At 40.0% G+C, this 22,751-nt stretch overlaps 1 protein-coding gene across 1 annotated transcript; it reads right to left on the reverse strand.

Annotated features, from left to right (window-relative positions):
- Positions 1-8,488: 8,488 nt before the first annotated feature.
- Positions 8,489-22,607, reverse strand: fam78aa (family with sequence similarity 78 member Aa). Its single transcript, XM_035379477.1, has 2 exons — positions 20,263-22,607; positions 8,489-10,181 (listed from the first exon to the last, which is right to left on the reverse strand). The coding sequence occupies exons 1-2, from the start codon at positions 20,583-20,585 to the stop codon at positions 9,656-9,658; spliced, it is 849 nt and encodes a 282-aa protein (XP_035235368.1). The 5' UTR covers positions 20,586-22,607; the 3' UTR covers positions 8,489-9,655.
- Positions 22,608-22,751: the final 144 nt, after the last annotated feature.

Here is a 22,751-nt window from a genome sequence, read left to right on the forward strand (position 1 = left end):
CTCACCCAGTTCGCTGTCTCCCCCGGGAGGCCATCGATAAACCGTTCCAGTGTCACCAGCTCTACCACTCCGTCGGCTGACCGGAGTTCCGGTCGGAGCCACCGTCGGGCCATATCCAGCAGTCTCTGGGCGTAGGCGAATGGCCGGTCCTCTCCTGCCAGAGCCGTCTGTCGGAACCGCCGCCGGTGCTCTTCCGGGCTGTACCCCAGGCGGTCCAGGACCGCCTTCTTTAGGTTTAGGTAGACAGCCCGCGCGGTGGGGGGTAAGCTGTGCGCCGCCTGTTGGGCTTCCCCAGTCAAGAGGGGCAGGAGGCGGACGACCCACTCCTCCTCCGGCCATTGACTCGCCTTCGCTGCCACTTCAAACCCCTCCAGGAATGCCTCAGCATCGTCCTCCGGGGTCATCTTAGGCAAGTGAAGAGCTACGGGGGGTTTGTTCTGTCGCTCGCGGGAGCTAGTTTCTCCCGCAGCAGCCAGCTGCAGTAGAGCCTGCGTCTGCAGGGATGTCTGTGCTCGCAGAGCCTCAAGTTGCTCGGCGTGCATCACCGCCTGCCTCTCTTGCATTGCTGCCATCCCCTCCAGCATCCTCGCAAGTGCTACCACTGGCTGTGCCGGTTCCCCCTGCTCCTGGCTGTGTTCCATTTTTTTCTCCTTTGTGCAGTGTGTTTAATTCGAGCCTCCCTCGCACGGGCCACCACTGTGGCAAATGAGTGCCACCCCTCCTAACCCAAACACACTCACGGGAGACACTGTTTCCAGTTCGTAGCACTTGCGTGCTATTTTATTTAAAGCCCGTGGCTTTTTCTCGGTTACAGTAAATCACAGCGCTTTTTCTCGCCGTCTTCTCGCCGGCGCTTCTCTCTCTCCCTCCGGCTTCCGGTCGTGCTTTTAAAAACCCCAGGCTCACTGTTGAAAGCAATCAGAGGCAATCAGCGCAATTAAACAATTAACAATTATCGGCGCTGATTACCTCCAGCTGACAGTTGTGACGAAGGGTCCGAGAGCCGCTCCTCTCACTCTCTCTCTCTCTGCAGCCGACGCTCAAACCACGCCCACTCCACCACAGAGATAAAACTAAATGTTTGTTAGATGATAATTGATACACAGATGTCTCACACAGGAAAAATGGAAGAAGCTGTCCTGTTTAATTAAAGGATTGATCAGATATCAGAATGTACATTCTGCCGCTGTGAGAAACTCTCTTTCTGCAAGTGCAATATTTAACACATTGATCATATTGAGTGAATTCTGTCATTTTTTTTGGTCTTGTTTTTTTTAAATGTCAGTATTGACAGAGTGAAATGCCTTCTGGGTGCACTTATTGGTTCTTTCTCCACAATATTGGCATTGGAGGATAGCCTGAAGCTATTTTAAGAAAAAGGAGAGAATTTGATTTGCCTTTGAAAATGCAACAGTAAATAAGTTCAGTTGTTTATAAGGCTGGAAGCTGGTGTTGAATTAAATGAGTGATATGGAACAAGTGCTGGTTATCGAGAGCTCTATCATTAGAAATAAATGTTGTTGAATAACATTAACCAGTACTGCTGAGGCTCTTACTTTAAAGCCAATAGCTGAATAATTCTTTGGAGGCTAGTAATTAGAAAAAGGGGGTGGAGAAGGAACTAGTATCAGCATTCAGTGAGGGAAGAATGTTTTAATGAGAGCCATCGGAGGCATTCAGCAACACATGGTGCGTGGCCCCTCCATCGTTCAGAAATGCATACAATCTAGGTTTTGAAAGAAGGGGATCCTTGAATCCCATATCTCTGGCTCTGCAGCGAGCCGACAGTAAAATGTCAGGCATGTCAGAATGTTGGGGCTGTATTGTGTGACCCAAGAAAAGAGGCCAGAATAACCCTCCGCTCATGATGTCATCACAGGCTTTATGACCTCCTATGGGGGTCAAAACACCCAAGGGGCTTCAAGCTTAAATCAACATACAGGTATTAACTTTATTAATTGATAATAAAATACAGAGACAACATGTTGTATGTGATTTCCACTCAGGAAAAATATTGATATTTATTTTATGGATCTGTTGAGAAATTGTGGGACAGGGGTTCTCTGTGAGTATGCAATTCATATTGGGTACTTTTATTTTATAAAGCAAAGTAATTCTCTGAGAGAGGATGATATGCTGTCAGGTCACTGATTAGATGTTGGGTATACATTCTGGGAACAGATTCTATAATGAAGACCATACAGAGTTTGTCACACGTCAAAATGGTTTGTCATACTACATGCAATTTTTTGATTCAATAAAATGAGCTTCAAGGTCCCAGAGGTCTGCCTGGTGGCCTTTTCATGACTGGACACTCAGCTATTTTTTTTAATTAGCTCATCAATTACAGCAGAATACTTATTCTTGTGCCCGACTGCAAAATATTTTATCGTGGTCTTCAAGTGAACTGTAATTAGTACATACACCTTATTAGCTATTTCATCATTGATAATTGGACCTGGATAACCTGCTTACACAATGGCCTGCCTTCAATGAAGTTACCCACATCTGGTCTAGAATCAGCTAACATGTATGTGATGTGCATTGTGTAATGTTTTTTTTTTGTAGAGAAACAGATTACCTTGATGTGACCTGGGCTCTATTTAATGTCTCACTGCCCCAATGAGTCTGTAATGTCTCAGCATGTTCCTGACATGTGAGAGCTGTCCCTCAGTTTCTCACAGGTAGGAAAACAGAAAGCATCCTAAGTCAAGTAAGACAAAGAATGTCCATTTGGTTTGTCTCTTTATCTGGCCTTTCAGCAAGGGATTGTGGGATATTTCTGACAGCAGGCAAATATATTGTATACTGAGCCCTGTTTTGTCCTCTTTGGCTGGAGGGAACCTAAGATTGCTCAAAATAAATGTTTTTATTCATAGTTTCCATTGGCAATATATCTTTCATGAGCACCAGGCCAGGCCTCCTGTGTTCTTTAAGAATTTATCAGTTCTAACTTAAGCAGAAAGATTGGAATGAAGCTTATGTCTCAGGAAGCACATTTTTTGGAGGTATTATTCTGGTGCAACACAAGAATAATAAAACTGATGCAGGGAGACCATTCAAACTTGATTTTCATACTTTTGCACCCTTGCATGTTGAACCTTTTACGTTACAGTTAAAAATAAAGATAAACTGGCATCCATGCCTGTCAGGCAGGGGGACATCACCAGGAAGGGCATTGCTGCAGTGTGGTACCTTACGAAGGGGCCTGGCCTTTCGGAGATCCAGTAATATCACTGTGTTATAGGACAGATGCACATACACATGCACAGATACAGGCAAACGCTCAAACTCACACTGACACATACACACTAACACATATGCACCACACAGAGACGTGCTGTAAATAGCTCCACTGCTATAGCCCAGGAATGCTGTGAATGGACTAGGGGGCCCATGGTAGGCTATAAAGAGACTCTGATCTGGACCAGGCTGATGCAGAGAGCCACAGCTCTCAGGGATACTATCACTGTGCTTTCCACCAGGACGTTGAAGGTTCACAGCCCTAGGGAGGTTCTGGGCATGGTCTGGGCATGGTCATGATGGGGAGCACTGCTGTTGTGTCCAAAGTGCAAAGTGCCAAATAGAAACTTAAAAGCGGGTAAATAATGACACAGTATTATTTTCAGAATTTTAAAGGAAAGCAGGAGTTACACACCAGACATTTTTACTGATATAGACATAGAAAATAAAATAAAAAACTTCTACGCTGCTCAATTCAGATGTTTAGCTATTACTATTTCTTTCACTTGGGTTAGGTCTAGTTTGGTGGAAACATAATACAGTAGATCCATGTTTGACAATAAATATATCACTAGAATACTGCTAAGACAACATGACCTCGCATGGCAGTAACAGCAACTAGGGAGTATCACCATACAGTTCCTACAGCATTCTGATATGGTGACACGCAGTATTATTTGCTGATTTAGGAACTATAATGAGGCCATTATAATAGGAAACCAACTGGGGCTTTTCAAGAACTGTATAATGTTCATTATCCTTAAAAAGAGATGCCCTGTCACATAATGTGTTTTCCTATCAGACATATTTACCATAGTTAGTCCCTAATAAAAGTTTTCAATTTGAGAGACAAAAAGTAGATTTCGGTAGATTTATGATACACATCAGTCTGTCAGTCTATTGTTGAAATATGCATGCCTGTGGTTTCAAATGAGCCCTTGTTTGCGTTTATGTATACTTTCAGTAGCTGGACTTTCATCAGCCAGCACAGCAGGGGGCAGCAGACCTGCTGTGCAGGCCATTTAAATGGTTGCATGTAAAGCTACGGCAGTCTTTGAAGGCAGTTTAATACTGACTGATAAAACACTGTCACCCAAACTGATTATGGCTGATGCTCAAAGGAAAAAGTTTTTCACTGGTCAAAAGGTCATTAGAAACCTTTGTTGAGGGTGCACATTGTTTTTCCAGTGGTGGTTAACATGCTGGAGATGAACTGTGTACAATAAGTTTGCCACAACTGATGTGCATTTTGTGAAATCAAGAGTACAGCACGTAGATTATAAGGCACATTATGTTTGTTTTAGTTTTAGGTTTTTCTTTTTTTTAAAAAACATTTTTCTATACATTATACAGGTACCATGAATACTTAAGCCGCGTTTCCACCAAAATTACCCGGAACTTTCAGTCCCAGGAACTACTTTACCAGGAACTAAAAGGTTCCTTCAGCCAATGGTTGTCTGCGTTTCCCCCGGGGTCTAAAGTACCGCGAAGATTAGGCAAATTAGCCCACTGACGTTGTCTTCGGTCCATCTGTCATATGATTTCTTCTGTAACCCCATACTACCACCGAAGTAGCCTACATTATTTTCTAATAACCGGGACAGCCCGGAGGGGTTTATTCCACTTATATACAACGGGTTACCAACAATGACTATATATGGTTACTTTTGTATTTATTGATTTTCATATATCCTCTCAAACACATTCATTAACAGCAGAAAACATGCACACGTTGTAAACAATTTGCTGTTTTATTACTTTCTCGTCGTCAATTCCATATAGGCTAATCGCAAAATGACAAGAATAGAACGAAAACTCGGACTTGCGTGAAAATGTAAATTAGTAGTGGTACAGCCACCGTTTGCTTTCCTTCGAAGTTACTGCTAGCCAAGCAGCGAAGTGTGCCCTCCAGATGCGAACCATGCACCATAAATGAGTCCATAGTCTTCCTGGTCTTTTCGTGGAATTGAAAAATGGCAGTAAAATTGAGTAAAATTACGGCAGTCTGAAAAAGCTAAAGGGAAGATTACTAGAATTAACCTATTATTTTACCCGGATAAAAAGTGCGGAAGGTGATTTTCAGTTTGCTTGTACTGTATCACCAATGTTAATTATGCAGAACTACCGCATACCTCACATAACTGTATCAAACGTTTTGAGTCAATTACAACGGGCTAACAAAGAAAATCCGGAAGAAAATATTCAGCAGCCGAATTAATCCGTTTGAATGTTTTGGTAGCCTACGTAATATGCTGTCCCAGCACGAATGCTTAGCATTTTATAAAACGAATACTAAAGCAAGAAAAGAACAGAAGAGCACACGTTATAATTCCAAGACGTTGACAGGCTATAACCAAAAGTAGGCAACTGCGCCGCATAACATACAAGTTTGATTTGAAGTTATTATGAAAATAAATTGGTTTGCCGCTGCATATTTTCAAACATGGCGGGTAATGGCGGAAAATAAATACAACACAAATGCCACGAGTACTCAACCAATCAGAAATGTTCAGCGCTGCAAGCTCCACCCAAAAGGTTCCTGTGCTTTCGGAAAGTACTACCCCCCGAGCAGGAACGTTTTGGGGGGTAAAACAAAGCCCCCAGAACTAAATTTAGACCCTAGTTCCTGCGGTGGAAACGCACTGAGTTCCTCAAAAAGTTCCTAGTTCCGGGGTATAGTTCCTGCGGTGGAAACGCGGCTTTACACACTTTCTTAGGTTTTGATACTTTAGTCTTGACAGTACACACACTGCCATCAACCATTTCTCTGCTATATGTTTCAACAAAATAATAAGGCCTTATTTAAGGGTAATGCAAAACAAGCAAAAAGTACTTGGGCAGATAGGGTTCAAACACAAAACAAAACTCCCATATACATGTTTTTTCACCAGTTTTTATTCATTTAAAAAATCTGTTTTTATTGTCTGGTGTTTTTGCCATTGAATTTGAATTTCCACAGTTTAAAATAATTGCCAGTGAAGCTACACTTTCAAGTTTCAATGTCAAGGAAAAAATGTTAATAATACTGCAGGATTTCAAAATAGTAGAACAAGTAACTTCCCTGAAATCAAAACAATAAGAAACAACAAAGAAATAAATATGACATGGCTTGCAACTCCCTTTTTTGCATATTTTGTAAATCAGACTATGCAGCGTGTGAACGTGAGTGTGAGTACAAGTTTAGTTTTGTGTATGTAGAACTTGACTGTAGGTTTTTGCTGCGTGCATGGGCACTGTGTTCTTTGTGCTGCATTGTGTTGGGGGATGACTGTGTTCTTTCTAAGACATGAGGCAGGTTGTTGTGCAGACACAAACTCCTGCAAAGGCCACAGTTTACTGCAGGCTGGTGCTACCAACAACAGCCTATGCCATGGGGTCCAGTTTAAATATAGACCACACCACTATAAATGGAACTGCAGTGGTAACAGAGACATTGAGATTTGCAGGCAGAGCAGTCCAACATGATTACCACATTTAAAGAAAACAATTCACATAACAAAACAGATCAATGGTTGAGCAGGCTTCACCTTTAAATAATATTTCTGAAATAATAAAATTATAAATTGCAGAGTGTTCAGTTAATGGATACTCATGTTTGCTTTGTGCCTGGGTGGTGAAGTCAGCCCTGAGTTTGGAAGAGAGAGGGAGAGAGAGAGAGAGAGAAAAATCTGTATGGGCGCTGAAAAGACTGGGGTATTTGTCAAATGTCATGGTCAAATGTCACATGGCTTATCAGTTGTGTGCATGTTCACACATACACACACATACACATGCCCAGTACAAGCTCTGCTTAATTAGCAATACAAAGGACATTATTACAGTGCAAACAGTCGTTTTTCTCATTTCTCTCTGTCAGTCTTTGGGCTATGAGCCTGTCAGATTCTGTATGCATCTCTGTCTGTCTGTATGCATCCATCTGTATGTGCATGTCTGTTTATGTCTGCCAGTTTTGCACAGTTGCTGCTGAACCTTCCCACGGTTTGCAGAGCTGCAGTCAGCAGAATGACTGAACTGCTTGTGCTTGCACTCGGCAGCAGAATCACTGACGCGGGAATACCCCCTGGGGAGTGCCATTCTTCTGCACTTATTAAATCCCCCTCCATCTCTCTACACCGCTGGTTTTCATCATTGCTTATTAATAATTGTATTGATTGGGTGCTGGTGCTGCTGTTCCTCTTAAAAGCTGCTGATATTGAGGAGGTAGAGCATTATGTGAGTGTGTTTGTGAGAAGGGGGGCAGGGGAGTTATACAGTTGATCCCACACCTCACACCAACAAAGAGTACATTCTACCGTGAATATGATTTGAGAGCAGTGGTGAGTAATGGACAAAGAACACTAAACTTCACCCAGAAATTCATTTTTGAGGGTAAATTGGTTTCTCCAATAAAATAATAATGTCAGAAATATCAACAGAAACAACATAAATAACTTTTTAATATCTTCCATCCCAGAAAAATCTGCCTGAGATACACATCACCAGAGCAGCCACGCTCATTCTCAATTTGTTCCAGAGAATGTAATTCCCCTACCTGAATCTTTTGAGATTATAGAACAAATTCAATTTTTTTTGTCTTCAGACATATTCACCTGCCTCCCACACCCCCCCAACCCCAATCTCATCCCACCCTCACCCCCTCCTCCTCCACCACTCAAGAGAACAACTGTACAAGACTATACTTGACGAGCCAATTAGTGTGTTATCATTATTTCGAATTCATTATTTCTGAAACATGGCGTTGATAGCAGTTCCTTTAAAGAATGGGATGTAATGTATGATTGTGATGAGAATGCTAGATATTATCGTTTTGAGCATGAGTACACTGACAAGGAACTATAAGAGCATGAATGACAGTTACAACATGCAGCTGCTTTTGTGACCAACAGCCACAAAATTTGTGGGGCCTAATACTACACCATGCAGTGGGAGAAAGCTTCTTCTCCCGGGCAAGTGACAGCTAAGCCCAATGAGACATGAAGGGCAGATTTATGACAAATAGGTAACACTTACATACCTTCAGTGGTTAGTTTGAATGATAGCTTGCTGCTCATGCTAGTGTTTAGATAGCATATTGCAGGTTAACATACCTAGTAAGCTAGCTAACATTTTATTGAAACTTCTCCAAAGTTTAATATGGATTATCCTTTTGTCTCATGAAATGATCCATGTTTAATGATACAATCTATAACAGCATACACCAGCATCATGCATCACACTCATAAGTCATAAATAAGAGAATGCTAAGGAAAGGTCGATGTGACATTTATTATTCCAATGATGAAAAAGTTGGTTATTGCAAAACCCAGTCATCCCATGAGCACTACTTACTGAAGTCCAATCCACATCTAATACAATCAAAAAGAGTGTAAGGAACTGTGGGTAACACAGAGGAGTGTTCTGGATGCAGGGTCTAGAAAATAAATACCCAGAGAACTACAACTTTAAACATTTTAAACCTTCCAACAGTGGATAGATCAACAAGATTGTCCTTTAAGGAAACTGAGTGCTGGCACACTGCTGATTGGTCAGTATATTTTGGACAGGGTCACATGAATTGACCCCTAACTTCTGGCCTCACCCTGAATATTGTGGCTGAGTGCAGTAGCAGGGACTGTAACCTAGGGGAAGGTGGGTTCAATTCTAGGAGGCAACCCTAGGCTGAGTCTGATTTCCATCAATGATAAATGATATATTAAATGAGTGTAAGCTAAAGATAAGTTGATCTGCACAGCAAATTATTTGCTGGAAATTATATAAAAGTATTCCATTGTGTTCATGTCCTCATCTATCACCCATGCGCCATGCTTCATCACCTTTGTCACCTCACCTCCATCAAAATAGCTTCCCCTTCCAGATCAGTTAGAGAGGGTTGCAGAGCTGCACAAAATTTAAGGCAAAAATGTCAATAAAACATAATGTAAATGTAAGGCTGCATGAACAAATGTCTTGCTTGTAAAAATAAATAAATAAATAAATAAATAATATAAATAAATAAATAAATAAATATTGCTTATTCCCATATGTATTTTTTTTCATTATTCTATGTTTCCAAATACTGAGTAAAAATGATTCCCAACCATAACATCTTTTCAAGAAAAATATCTCCCTCCAGCCCATAAATACTCATAAGATATCTCTATATGTACATGACAATCTGTGATCCAGTGTCCAACAGATGCAATGTTCCACAAAAACAAAGCAAAAAAAGAAAATTTTTTTTGCAATGACTTAATTTAGCACAGTGATGCCCGTTTAAAGGTAGAATGGTTGAAATGATTGATTCCACTGTTACTTTAACCTCCAGTGTCCTGGTATTTCATAGCCTCTCTAAAAAAAAAAGGTCTGTAAAAGCACCCGAACAAACCCTGGTAGAGGTAAGATGGTGGACGGGAGTGGGAGCAGAAGTCAAAGGTCAGTATTTGGGTGGGATGACCAGTATGGGATCTCTGTTATACGGCCTCCACATGAGAACCTGGGCATCGTTGGCATTGGGTTTGACCAGGGCGTTGGCTGGGATTGGCTCGTTCCTGGGCAGGATCTGGGGCTGCTCCTGGGCCGTGGGCTCCACCAGACTGGACCTCTCGCCCAGTGGCTTGTCCGGGTCTATGTGGATGCATAGCTGCATCCGCCAGCGGATGGTTTGCAACACCAGCGTCTCGCCGGTCGCCTGGTTGATGGCCACCAGCCAGGTGGTGAAGCTCTGGTCTCGGCGAATGCCAGTGAGGAGGGGCAGGTTGCTGTCGCTGATGGGCACGCCCCACGTCACGCTGGGGTAGAAATTGTCATTCATGCTCACCGTGAACTTGGTGTCCCTCCTGGTGGGCCCCACGATGGTGCAGGTCTCTGTGGTGTTGCCGTACCAGGGGTAGTTCACGCCATCTGAGTCACTGATGGCCTGGATTTTGCCATCCCTGAGGTCTGGCAGCTCCCAGCTCGACCTTCAGAGGAAAACAAGGGAACCAGAACTCAAGCACTCAGCTTCTCAGTACAGTGCAATGTGCAGGTTGTGCATAACTATGTAGAATTTGCAGGAGGTGCATGACTGTGTCGAACAGGGATACTCAAATTTGGCCCTGCTGGTTTGCTTTTATGCCTGATAGCTTATTGATCAATTACTGTCACTGACTGGCTAGAGCTTTAACTCACCTTTTTTCTCAAGTTTAAACCTGCCCTGATCAGAGGGTAAGAATGAAAACCACCAGTACAACGGGCCTTGAGGACCAGATTTGTGTATTCCCTGGTGTAAAATTTGCTGGAGGTGCATGACTACGTAGAATCAGCAAGAGGTGGGGGAGAGCGGGGAAATAACTAACAGTTTTCATATTTGGCTCAATTCTGATAACACTACTAGAGATAGATTAATCATTTTTTGATTCAAACAACCTACATCCCTTGGCTATGATTACACACCACAATGACAATTTCTGGGACATACCATTCACTAGCAATCTGTCTGAAAATACATTGAGTGAAATGTTACATTTAACCCCAAGGTTGGGGTAAAAACTAACACGGCGTGGGGTACACCTAACAGTCTTAATAGCTTTAAAAGTTCACACAAAGTAAGGCAATTCAATACAATTCCATGTTGTATGATACAAAGTGTCTTTAATTTATTTTTTGATTATATTAATATTCTTTTCGTGGGGACCTATATCATTGGCAATCTATCACAAAACTGTACAACCCTGATTCCCTTCTAAAGTCTGTTCAATCCAAACAGTATCAGTCGATGTCCTAAAGTTAAAGTTGAGTTAAATATACTGTATGTACAAAGATCCAGTCTGAGTTGAACAAACCCATTCAATTAGTTCATTAATATTCCACTGACACCAGGCTAACAACCCTGTTCGGTTTAACCTCACATGGGGGGTGTCTGCACTTTTGCCCGGCTAGCAATCCCAGCAACACACATTTGGATTACTTGACATTGGATTACACACACACAATACAGTAGCTGAAAAACACTTCACGTAAAAAAATTCACGAGCATATAGCCAAAACAGACTTTGAACTCTCTGCCATTTGTTAGAGAAAAGGGGATGGAAATTCTGCGTGTTTAACCGGAAATATGTCATTCAAGCTCAATGCATCTGCCTAAAAAGTCATTTTACATTTTACCCTGTGAGGTTTTGCCCCATTCGTCACTACGTGACTGGATAAAGTCTTAAAGAGGTAGGTGCATGACGGAATAAAATCTATCTGCGTAAAATCTGCGTAGAGATGCATGAGTGCACACTAGCTGCTGTGTCTCCAGGGAGGAGGTTCACCACACAGCGGCTGCAGGTGGGTTGGCTCAAAGACATCTCTGCCGCTTCAAACAAAAGCAGCAATACAACACCAGAGCAGCCTGTGCGCCCTTCCTCTCTGCATCGATTCACATGCTGCAGGACAAGAAAGGTGACCTCTCTCTGAGAACACTGCAGCATCAGTCTGCACCCACATAGCAGACGACAGATGGGGTATTTACCAACAGCCATCTTATACACACAAGCATTATCGGTGCAGTTAACTGTCAGCATATGAATATTCGGAAAAGCTCAAATAAAAAGAAAGGAGGTAAGCACCTCTGTGAATATGTGTGTGGCCTGCAGAATCCAAATCTAAAAAAGGCTCTACACACAGAAATATGCTACACTTCTTTTCATTCATGCCAAACCAAACAAAATGTCACACCTAATAAAGATCTTTCAGGTCTGAATGTTGTTTGGTTTGGCATGAATTAAAAATGGGGTGCACACTCTGATCCTGGAGGGTGCGTGCTGTGTTTCTTCTAACCTTAGTTTTAGTTTTTTGACAGCTCTATAAGCCATACTAGTTCACTTCTGTGCTTGAGCACAATAAAATCTTTAGAATGCACTTGCAGTCTGCAGCTGTAGCTGATGCTTTTACAAATTGCAGATCACAATGATTGACCTACTTCAATAATTAATAGCAGAATTATCCTGACATGAAAAAGCCATTGTAGTGCACCCTCAAATTAAAGAAGAGGAGCAAAATTCTGTGTGTGCAGCCTCTTTTTGGGATTTTTATGCAGCACACCTTTTTTCCCCACCAACAGACAAGAGGACGGATGGGCATGTCACTAGCTTAAAAGAAAGTGTGAGATGTGAGATTGAATTGCTGTACCCATTTATATACTTTCTGGGCTTGGAAGGCTTCCGTAAGTATAGAGAGAGGGGGTGGTGCAAAGTGGGAAGAAGAGGAAAAAGAAAGGGAGAATAAGGCACGGAGACAGAGAGTAGTTGGACAGACATTTTGAGATGGAGGGAAGATAACTAGCTGTCCAGACAGTTTTTAAGAGCAATTGATAAACGATGCTGTATAGAAAATGGCAGTAATAGCCATCTGTATTTTTCCAAGGAATAAATAAGTTATAGGTTGAATCCTTGTGTCGACTGGCTGTTTTCATATATTTGCTCACACAACAGAAACACGGAAAAAATGAATCACTTACCCACAGCCTTACAATAGTGACATGGACATCCGTCCTCTTGTCTGTTGTTTTATTTTTTTTAATAGGTCTTGGCAGAGCAAGTTTCATGATGTCCAGCCCAACACATGCACACTTCACTCAGTGCTCTGCTTTTGTTTCTGAAAGTCCATGTTCTCCTGCCCATGTCCTGATTGACTACTGTCAGCTACACTGACCACATCCACAGCAAAGCCTTTAGCTGGGCACTAATCGCACTGGCAAGTTAACAGCTGTTATTTATAGTGCATCACAGTGTTTGACTGACAGTGTAGAGACTGATGATGTAATCTGTGATTTACAATGGGTAGAATTTCACTTTGGTATACAAATGAGGTAGCACACATAGTGAGCTGGGAAATGACTCAGGTTTGACACAATGGAACATTTGAATAAATTGATTCAAACAGATTCAGTGTTATTACATAACATTACAGGCATTTAGCAGATGCTCTTATCCAGAGCAACTTACACAACTTTTACATTGTATCCAATCATACAGCTGGATATATACTGAAGCAATGCAGGTTAAGGACCGTCGAATCGAACACTATGAGCCGCTTGAACCTTCAGCTCCATATTGGCATCTGCTGGTGTACGGCAGTCAGGACAATATCATTGTTGTTGTCTATACGCGCCTGCTATCTTGGGTAGAAGATATTAATCTGCATTTTGTATGCGCTGTAAAACTACAGAAAATCTTACTTAAACACTTTGCCACTGCAGTTTTTCTAATTCGATTTAAGCAAACACTAAAGACAAAACAGTTTGAGTTCAAATAGGCAATAATTTCCCCAAACCTCTTTTTCAAAGTAGGCTGCCAATAATATTTTTATTTTATGTGTTATTATTAATATTATTAATATGATTCTATGATTTTATCAAGGTTGAACAGGGAAATACATTTATGCCAATGTCCCACTTGCCTTGTCATTTGCTTGTCACATGCTGAGAACGCAAAAATAATAATTTGCTTATTTTACAAGCCTATTTATTTATTTTTTATTCATTTATTTATTTGAGTAACTCAGTTATATAACTGCAAAATAAAGCTAATTTTCTATACACGTTTGGAAATGGAAAAGGTAGTTTTATCAACAAAGACATAATGTACTTTGGAAGTATACACTTGAATTATACATCTACATTATACATCTGACTTTGAATCTAATATCCCTGCTCTCTATAGCACAATTTTGGCAACACGTGATTTCATCGGAGTAATTGCAATCTGTACATTTTAAATGTAGCCCTGGTTAGCCAGATTATTTACATTTTAAAGTTTTCAGCGGTTAGCAGTATGGACAAGAAGAGTTCAGTCAATACTTAACTCTTACTCTTCATGTACTACAGTGGTATTGGATTAGCTATCATTAAAAACAAAACTGATGTGCTCATGATTTCTTCTGATGACCCACAAAGATTCATTGGCTGTCTTTTCTTACTGATCCATGAATGTAGCCCACCATGTCTAGCCTACAAAACCATAACCTGTTTTAGAAACAACTGACTCCTGAAGGGTATTTTATCATGCAGGAGTTAACCTGACAATTTTTGCAGACTAAATGTCTAGAAATAACTCTGGTTACTTCTGATTATAACAGATTGGTCCATATTCAAACAAAATGTTAACTGGTGAACAGTGTAATAGCCTACTGCACCATGAACCATTTATTTTATTTTATTTTATTTATTTTAGCATTTTTATCTCAAATTGTATCTTAAGTTTTGGTACGCACTTCTCGTTTAACATTGTTTCTTGTCAATCACATTAGCATTTGTATGGGATGCACATTGAACTGAATTTACTTGTATGAACAGTGCTATTTGAATAAAGTTTGTTTGATTGATTGATTGAAAGATTAAGCCCCTACTTACTAGCCAATTTTGGCAGTTGTATACATTCTCAAAATCATCTGCAGTGTAATGCCCATTGAGATATACTATATACTGTACTATATATACTATATAACAAAGTCCCCCGAAGATGTATATGTGTTGGATAGGCTACTTGCATACCTAAACTCTAGTACCTGCTTAAAATTTTGGATAAAAGCACCTTCTAAAAATGTAACACAATGCACTGAACATGGATGTGAATATTTGTGACCCATATTTTAACCAAATGCATCATTCAAGCATATATATTTTGGTCAATTCCAGCACTGTATAACACCTTCATAAGCATGAGTTTCTTGTTATACTGCATGCTGTGTAAACAATATGAAACCATGCACAAAAAAATACGACTTATCACTTGATGGCAGACATAAAAATAAATGTATACATACTTTATAATGTGACCTAAACTGGCAGTAAAAGCAAATCTAATCAACATGCTAACACAAAATGATTCCACAGCAAAAATCCTGGTAGAATATTTCATTTTTGAGTACTGTATTTCAATATTTAAAATACAAAACCTTTCTACAAAATTGTATATCAAATGCAAATACTTCATATATACACACTGTGTGCATGAGGGTATGTGTGCATATTTGTGAGTATATGTGCATGTGTGCCTGTACTTGTAGGAGTGTGTGTGTGTGCGTTCGTGTATGTACTGTATATGTGCATGAGTGTTTCTTTTTGGAGCTTTCCCCTTTGTGAAGGCGCAGGATATCTAAAATGTGTTAAAAGAGTTCCAGAGCAGGGCTTCATAAAGCCCTGCAGATCCACTCTGCTCCATTTGCTGATTAAATAAATGGCATAACACTGAGCTCAGCTGTTAGGGAAACTAATCCACCTACTCTGGCCAACATGTTCTCTGCCGTGAGCAGAAATGTTTCCCAAACAAAATTCACAAGTGAAAAATATTTAATCATTAGAACAGTGGATAGAGGCAAGAAGATGTCAAGCATTTATAAGCTTTTTTGGTTCTTCCTGTCACCAGGCCCTGGAGGCAGGGGGGTGATGTCCTGGTTTCTGCAACAGAGGAAACAATCCCTGGAAACGTGACCATAAACAGAAGCCATATCCATTTGTCCACACTCACCCAATTCCTTAGGGCTGGGCCTCTGGATCTGTGTCCCCACAGTCAGATGCATTGTCTGGACAGTGGCCCATATATTACCCCCTACTCCCCTCTCTCCTAACATGCGCATGTCTCCTAAAATAAGGATGTTTTTTAAGAACAAAAAGCTATTAAGCTGAAGATTCAATCAGCAGGCTAATTTGTGGCAGAATTTTGATGATGATGGGGTCATTAAATTTGGCTAGATGCTTTTTCTGTGTTATATCAATTGACATCATCTGCCATTTCTGCTTGGTTTCCTTTAATTTCTATAAGAAAAAAAGGATCACATGACAACAACAGTGAGCAATACTCTCTGTAGCACTGAAATGATTCGTATGGCATAGAAACATGCCTGTCCATACTAGCTGATTAGTTCATATATGTGTACAATACAGTAGATTTTTGGAGGCATGAAGGCATCATGGGAAATGAGACCCCTATATGACAGGGAGATGTGTCACTTCATTTCACTTCACTACACTCCAGTCCACTTTATTGGGCTTTGTTATGGTTTCCACACATTTCCCTCTGTCTGCACAGTAATTCAAATAGCTTTAAACTGAACAAAATGTCAGCACTTACACCCTTAACCCCACCCTTACCCCACCCTCAACCACATACACACACACACATACAGTACACACACACTAAAGCATACATACTGTACATGCAGACATATACAAACCAACATCCACACACATAGATACACACTCATGTCCATTGAAAGCATCTTGTTTTGAGCAGTTTTTGCAATCTCTTAAAGGGGAATTACACTTTAAAACACATGGACTTATTTTATTTCTAATTTTCTTCTAATGAATGTGTTGACCTTCATTTTTTGATTAGTTATTTTGTTTTGTTCATATTTTACAATGTTTTGTTGCTTACCTTTACAAATTTAGGAAGTAGACCTAGGCAGCATATCATTGTACGACTTCAAAGCTATGCTTTTCTTTGAAGAAGAAGAAAAAAACTGAAACTGTACTCCTATGTGAACTTGCGCTAAACAAAAAATAGGTCCTTGTTTCTAACGTTAGACATTTAAAACGAAATAACTAATCGAAAAATGAAGGTCGACACATTTATTAGAAGGACAATATAAACAAAATAATCCCATAAGTGTTTGAAAGTGCAATTCCCCTTTAACACAGGACCCAAAGAATCCAAAGAAGGCTAAAATGAGTTGAGAGCAGTTGGCAGTTCAGTATTTTAACAATTAAGCTTGTTTGAAAGGAAAGGGGTCAAAGCCAAAAACTTTCAGGTTTTCAAACAAGTGCAATGAGCAGACATCACAGCAACACTAATCTACCATTAGAATACTACTTTTACATTTCCTGTTGCTTCATGAGTTGAAAGATTTTTTGAGTGATCAGGCTAAGGGACAAAATGAAACATTACTTTTTTCCATCCCCTTAGCTTGTGTCCCTTCGGTGAAATCTTGGTGCAGACTTTTGTGTGTGTTTTTACAGTAAAATAGAATAAAAGAAAAACAATTCTAACCTTAGAAAAATTTCCAAACATTCACAGGAGTTTGGTACTCCACTACCAAACATATTTTTCATTGAATGCTGCTTCATTAAAGTCCATGATTAGAAAAGCAACTGGATAAATACTAATTTATTTCTGTCAACAGTTTATTTATTTATTTATTTGCTTATTAAAAACCCATTCAGGTCTGTAAGTAAAGGCTGAGGCTTTTAGCACAAATTGTGGCAAGGTAAATATGGGCCATGTCCTTAGCTATTACTGGGAGTTCTCATCTGCAGTCTTCTTAGGGCAGAAAGGTGAGCTTAGGTCAACCTGGTTTACTGATGCATAAGCAACACCTAGTTATTACTATGTGGCTCAGTTTATACAACATTCTGGTAAATGTGAGGGCATTAAACAAGTGCCTGTGCTTCATCTACAGTGCTCTCTTTAAAAGTACATTTGGCATAACCCTGATCCAAAGCACAGAATAATGAAGAAAGGGGGGGGTTGATGTTGGAACATTATTGAATCTTGCACATTATTTATTTGCTCGTTTTTATTTCTTTAAATGTCTGGGAGGTGTTTATATGTACACTTTATCTACTCCATTAATATTTTTACTATATTGAATATTACAGTCTCTCTAGGAAATTAAAGAAAATCTGAATGTGTTGTCTTAGTAGGCTATGGGCCTATTGACATTCTCTAACCTGCACAAAGCAAACTGATAGTGAAGCAAGATTAAACCAGACAATAATCAACTACTTTAAAGGCAGTGATGGTCCTGGTGTGTGGGACAGCAACCTGTTTTTCAGGTCATCTGGCATACAAGCAATGCCACCTATCAGCTCAATCACCAGGGCCCAGGAGTTCAAAACTTTTTATCTCAATCAGATCCGATCAGGGAAATCTGAAATCCCATAAGAAAAAGAAAAGGTTGTTTACATTTGTAGGGCCATAAAAATTGACACTCAAAAAGTTACATATTGCACCTTGAAAGCCCCCCGAATATTATATATAATTTGAAGGTTAGAAAATCGTAATCTTTTTCAGTAATGTTCCAGTGCTTTAAAGCACTGATAATCAGGATCTGGTAATCTTGAAAAGTCTGAATCTGGATCAGGGTGATCCTATCCTGAATTTCTTTGAAATACCAGGACAAAATCTGGCTGAGTTGCCTGATCCTGGATCACAAAATATGGGATTTCTAAATCTGATTGGGTTTCAGAGGTATGTTTCAGAATAACGAGTAGCAGTTAAAATATCATGTTTTAATTCAGTTTGTAGGGAAGTTACAAGCACAAAAAAACATCCATCCATCCATTATCAATACCCGCTTATCCTGGGCAGGTGCTGGAGCTTGTCCCAGCATGCATTGGGCGAGAGGCAGGAATACACCCTGGACAGGCTGCAAATCTATCACAGGTCACACACACCATTTACTCACCATTCACTCACACACTCATACCTATGGGCAATTTAGAGTATCCAATTAGCCTACCTGCATGTCTTTTGGACTGTGGGAGGAAACCAAAGAACCCAGAGGAAACCCACACGGACACGAGGAGAACATGCACACAAAAAACATACCTGACCAAAATATATCTGGCTGTATTCCTGTATGAAATACAAGAACCAATAGCACCTGGAGAGGCAATAGTTCTTCTTTCTTGCACACTGAGGTGCGCGAACACTCTTGATGGTTCTTAGGGTAAAAAAAAGACGTAGGTTCCAATGCATGCGAGCATGAGCTTAAGGTTGACGGGTGTCCCTTGTTCAAGGTACTTAACTAACTCCAAGACTTCATGGAAATTAAAATTTTGACACAGTCAAAAAACAGCAAGACTCCATAGCCATAATCTAAGACTAAACTACGGAAGCTCACGTCTGTTTGAATAGCATCCTCTCTTAAAGAAACGGTAACCAATTTCTCTCTATTAAACTCGGTGTAAATAATCTGTGTACATACAGTACAAATAGTTAAAATTACTGAAAATACTACAGTTCAAATTATACAAAATAAATATTTAAATATTGCTAATAATTATGTAAATATAACACATGTATTTATCCATTTTTAAATTTGGCTTCTACAACAGGTATGGTGCAACTATATCAATAGACAACATTGTTTTAGCCGTGATGCTTCACTTCACAAGAGCGCTCAATTACTTTGTTGAACAGTTTGGTTATATTTACTCTTAATCACTGAAGCTGAATACCTTTCAGTGGTACTATACTGTACTTTATACAGGGGGCTCAAATAAATATAAATAATTGAAAGCCATTATTTGAATTTTATATAATTGTAAACCCATTACTTCTCTCCCCTTTGCAACAAATACATCTCTAGACCTTATTATAAGTATCAAAGAATGGTTCTAAATAAGTGATGCCTAATATGGAATATTTTTAAATTCAGTCCATCTAATTAATTCGGAGGCCAGATGCTGGATGGTGCCACGCAGCAAGGTTTGAAAAGCTCAACAAATAGGGTTATATTGTCTCCAAATTAGATTATTTAAATTAAATGCAATAACTGGATGTAAACTTAGATCACCTTCAATCACCAGTTGGCTCAGAAATATGCCCAGTATAACTCTCAAGACCACTAATCAAGCATTGGCTATTATCTAACATTGACTATCACTCAGCTGTATCTTGGCCAAGAATCTCTGTGCTGTTGGTACTTATTTCCCACCACTGTGGAGCAAGACTGCAAACAAGAGTCATTTAGGCTGACATGAAACATTTTGCCGTTAGATATGGTCCCACGGGCTTGCTCTGTGTTATTTATTGTACATAACATTATTGTAAAGATTACATTTAAAATACTAGCCACTTATAAAACTGAATATTTCATTCTAAAGCAAAAGAAAGTGTTCAGATTCAATATTTTGCACAAATTAACGTCCCTGACCGACGCAGGATCTTAATGTGCAATCTCTGCGTTACACGGATTGGTCCAACTATTACCATACATACACAATGTTACTGTATGTCCGCTAGAGAGATTAGAAGTTGATAGACAATACAACATATAATAACACTTTATACTTACACGCCATTATTTCCATACATGTTGTGAAACTCCATGTGATTGCACGCTTGAATCCAGCCTATGGTCCAGGTCTCTTTTACCGACACGCGTGGCACAAATACTCGCGCAGAGGCTCTGAAGTGCGGGGTCCGGTATCTAAGAACCACATTCGAGGATTCGTCGATACTGGTGCGGTTAGAGTCGATTGAAGCGTTCACATCGAGGACGATTAGACTCTCACGGAAACTCTTGGGTTTACACCGAATGCTCTGAAGGCAGCCCATTGCACGAAAGATAAAAATGTTCCACAAGTACACACAGGCGTCCCCAAGATAAGGACACATGGATTTATGTGAATGTACGCCGTGAAATCACACACAAGAAGGTCTTATTGGTTATTTTCCTATGGACGCTGAGTTTCAGATTTCTTGCTACAGTTTGAAATGGGCACCGGTCTATATAGCCTAATCCAAAAGAATAATCCACTCAGCATAACGAAACGGGTTGTATTTTTATAGCACTTAAATAAAGCATCTTATTTAAAATTATGCCAGTATATTGTCAATTTTTCCGGTTTGGCACAGACAAAAGATTGTAATATTGGACTGTTTCGGGTCTGTGATTAAATCTTCCTCCATGCATTATGTGGGACGTTTGAAACGATATTTTCTGGTCTTTGATTTGTTTTTGTTTTCTTTTGTTTTTTTTTTTTTTTGTTTTGTTTTTTTATAAAGCCCATGCATTTTTGTTCGAAATACACCTTTCCCCATCCATTTAATTGCAGTCTTTAGACATTGACGTCCAAGGTGACACACACTTCGGTTCTTGCTGTTATCGATGTTGTCTGACTGTAGGCTATTTTAAAATATTTCATTTTCTCAAAATGTAATAATAGGCTATAATTGTTGTGTGATGGCACGAACATGTTCCTTTCCGAGCTACATCCATGAGTACTGAATGACTAGTCTGTATAACCGTTCAGTTTCTTGCAAACTGAGAAAGAGTACAAACTAAAACATCTGATCTAGTAGTGACTCAAACTGAGAATAATAATAAATAAAAATCTTCACACGCATCCGTTTGTAAATAAATAAATGAGACATAGTCTACCACCTGCCGGTTACACAAGCCCGCGTTTAAATAGAACTGACAGGATTAAAGGCAGGCTATAAATGACTGACCTATCCAAATGCACGCTCCTGAGGAGCATTTCCTTCGTTATCATCCTGTGGTTCTCAAAGGCGACGTTATGATTAAACTCCTTGTCCTGTTTTGCACTTTATAGTCCGGTTGATGTGTCATCAGGGTAAATTTGTTTCACGGACAGTGTACACAAAAAACCCAAATGATACCCAGTCGAAACTCTCCTTAGCGTCCCTTTCTTCGGCCATTAAGGAATCATACATAGGCTACAGAAAGGTTTTTATTGTTAAATTTAAACGTAAATTATGCCGGCCGGGAAGCCTTCTCGGTTCTTGTCCAGTGCGATGTTTCGGACATAAATCTCCTGAGTGTTTCATCCCCAACTGTCCCACCGCAACCACTGCAGGTTCCCATCTCATGTAACTCTCTATCCCAGCTTCTGCGTCTGTTTTATCCGTGCAGCTTTCAAACGACACTTCCTGTCCCCGTTCTCAGCATCACGGGAAGTGTAGTGTCAGCATCCAGGTTCCAGCTGCAGAATTCCTTCTGTTCCGTTAATGATTAATATCATTAAAATGGTGGTATTTTCACGTGTTTGATGCTAGTTTAAAGATTTGTTTAGCTGATTCCAATGATATAAACTCTTAAACAGCAAATGCGAGCATGTAGCCTACCGTACAACAGGGTATTTGGCTAATCCTTGCCTGATGAAACAACTTATTTTCCCCACTGAAAGACGTCACATGTATGCTATTCTTCAATTCGACAAATAGGCCAAATCATGTTCCGGTTTAAGCCGCAGAAATAGCACCAGTGAACTGAATTGTTACAGTTGTAACGGACTGACATTCACTTTTTCGTCAATCCATATGTTCACTTTTGTTCGTTTACTTGGTTTGAGAGTGGTGTAGGCTGCATACCACTGTCCATGGAAATTAGTGAATGTATGCTACGTATTAATCGATCAATTACTGCCACTGTAAAGTGTGTTAACGTAGCCAAAGCCAAAATACTGATTCGCCTTGCGGAACGCAGTGTTTCCTTCAAGCACCATGGAGAACTCCCAGCTGGAATAGCGAATGAAAAAAATCTAGGGGAGGGGGAGGGAGCAAATTTGGATGTAGGATTTGCTGAGGTGAAAGACTCTGCATTGCCCTTTAGGTACATCAACACTTTGATCAATGTACGTTTATAAGGGTGAGTGAATGCTTCTGATCAGGATGCATAAATATAGAAATGCACACAGCTGTTTTCCATCAAATTCAGCGCATGACAGGAATAGAACAGAGCCGCATTTCGAACTGGGTCGATAAACTGAACTAGCTGGTCTTAGATAAAACAGTTTTTGTAACCTTGTGAGAATTTTG

Source organism: Anguilla anguilla, chromosome 10 (assembly GCF_013347855.1).
Source record: "Anguilla anguilla isolate fAngAng1 chromosome 10, fAngAng1.pri, whole genome shotgun sequence".
Classification (NCBI taxonomy): domain Eukaryota; kingdom Metazoa; phylum Chordata; class Actinopteri; order Anguilliformes; family Anguillidae; genus Anguilla; species Anguilla anguilla.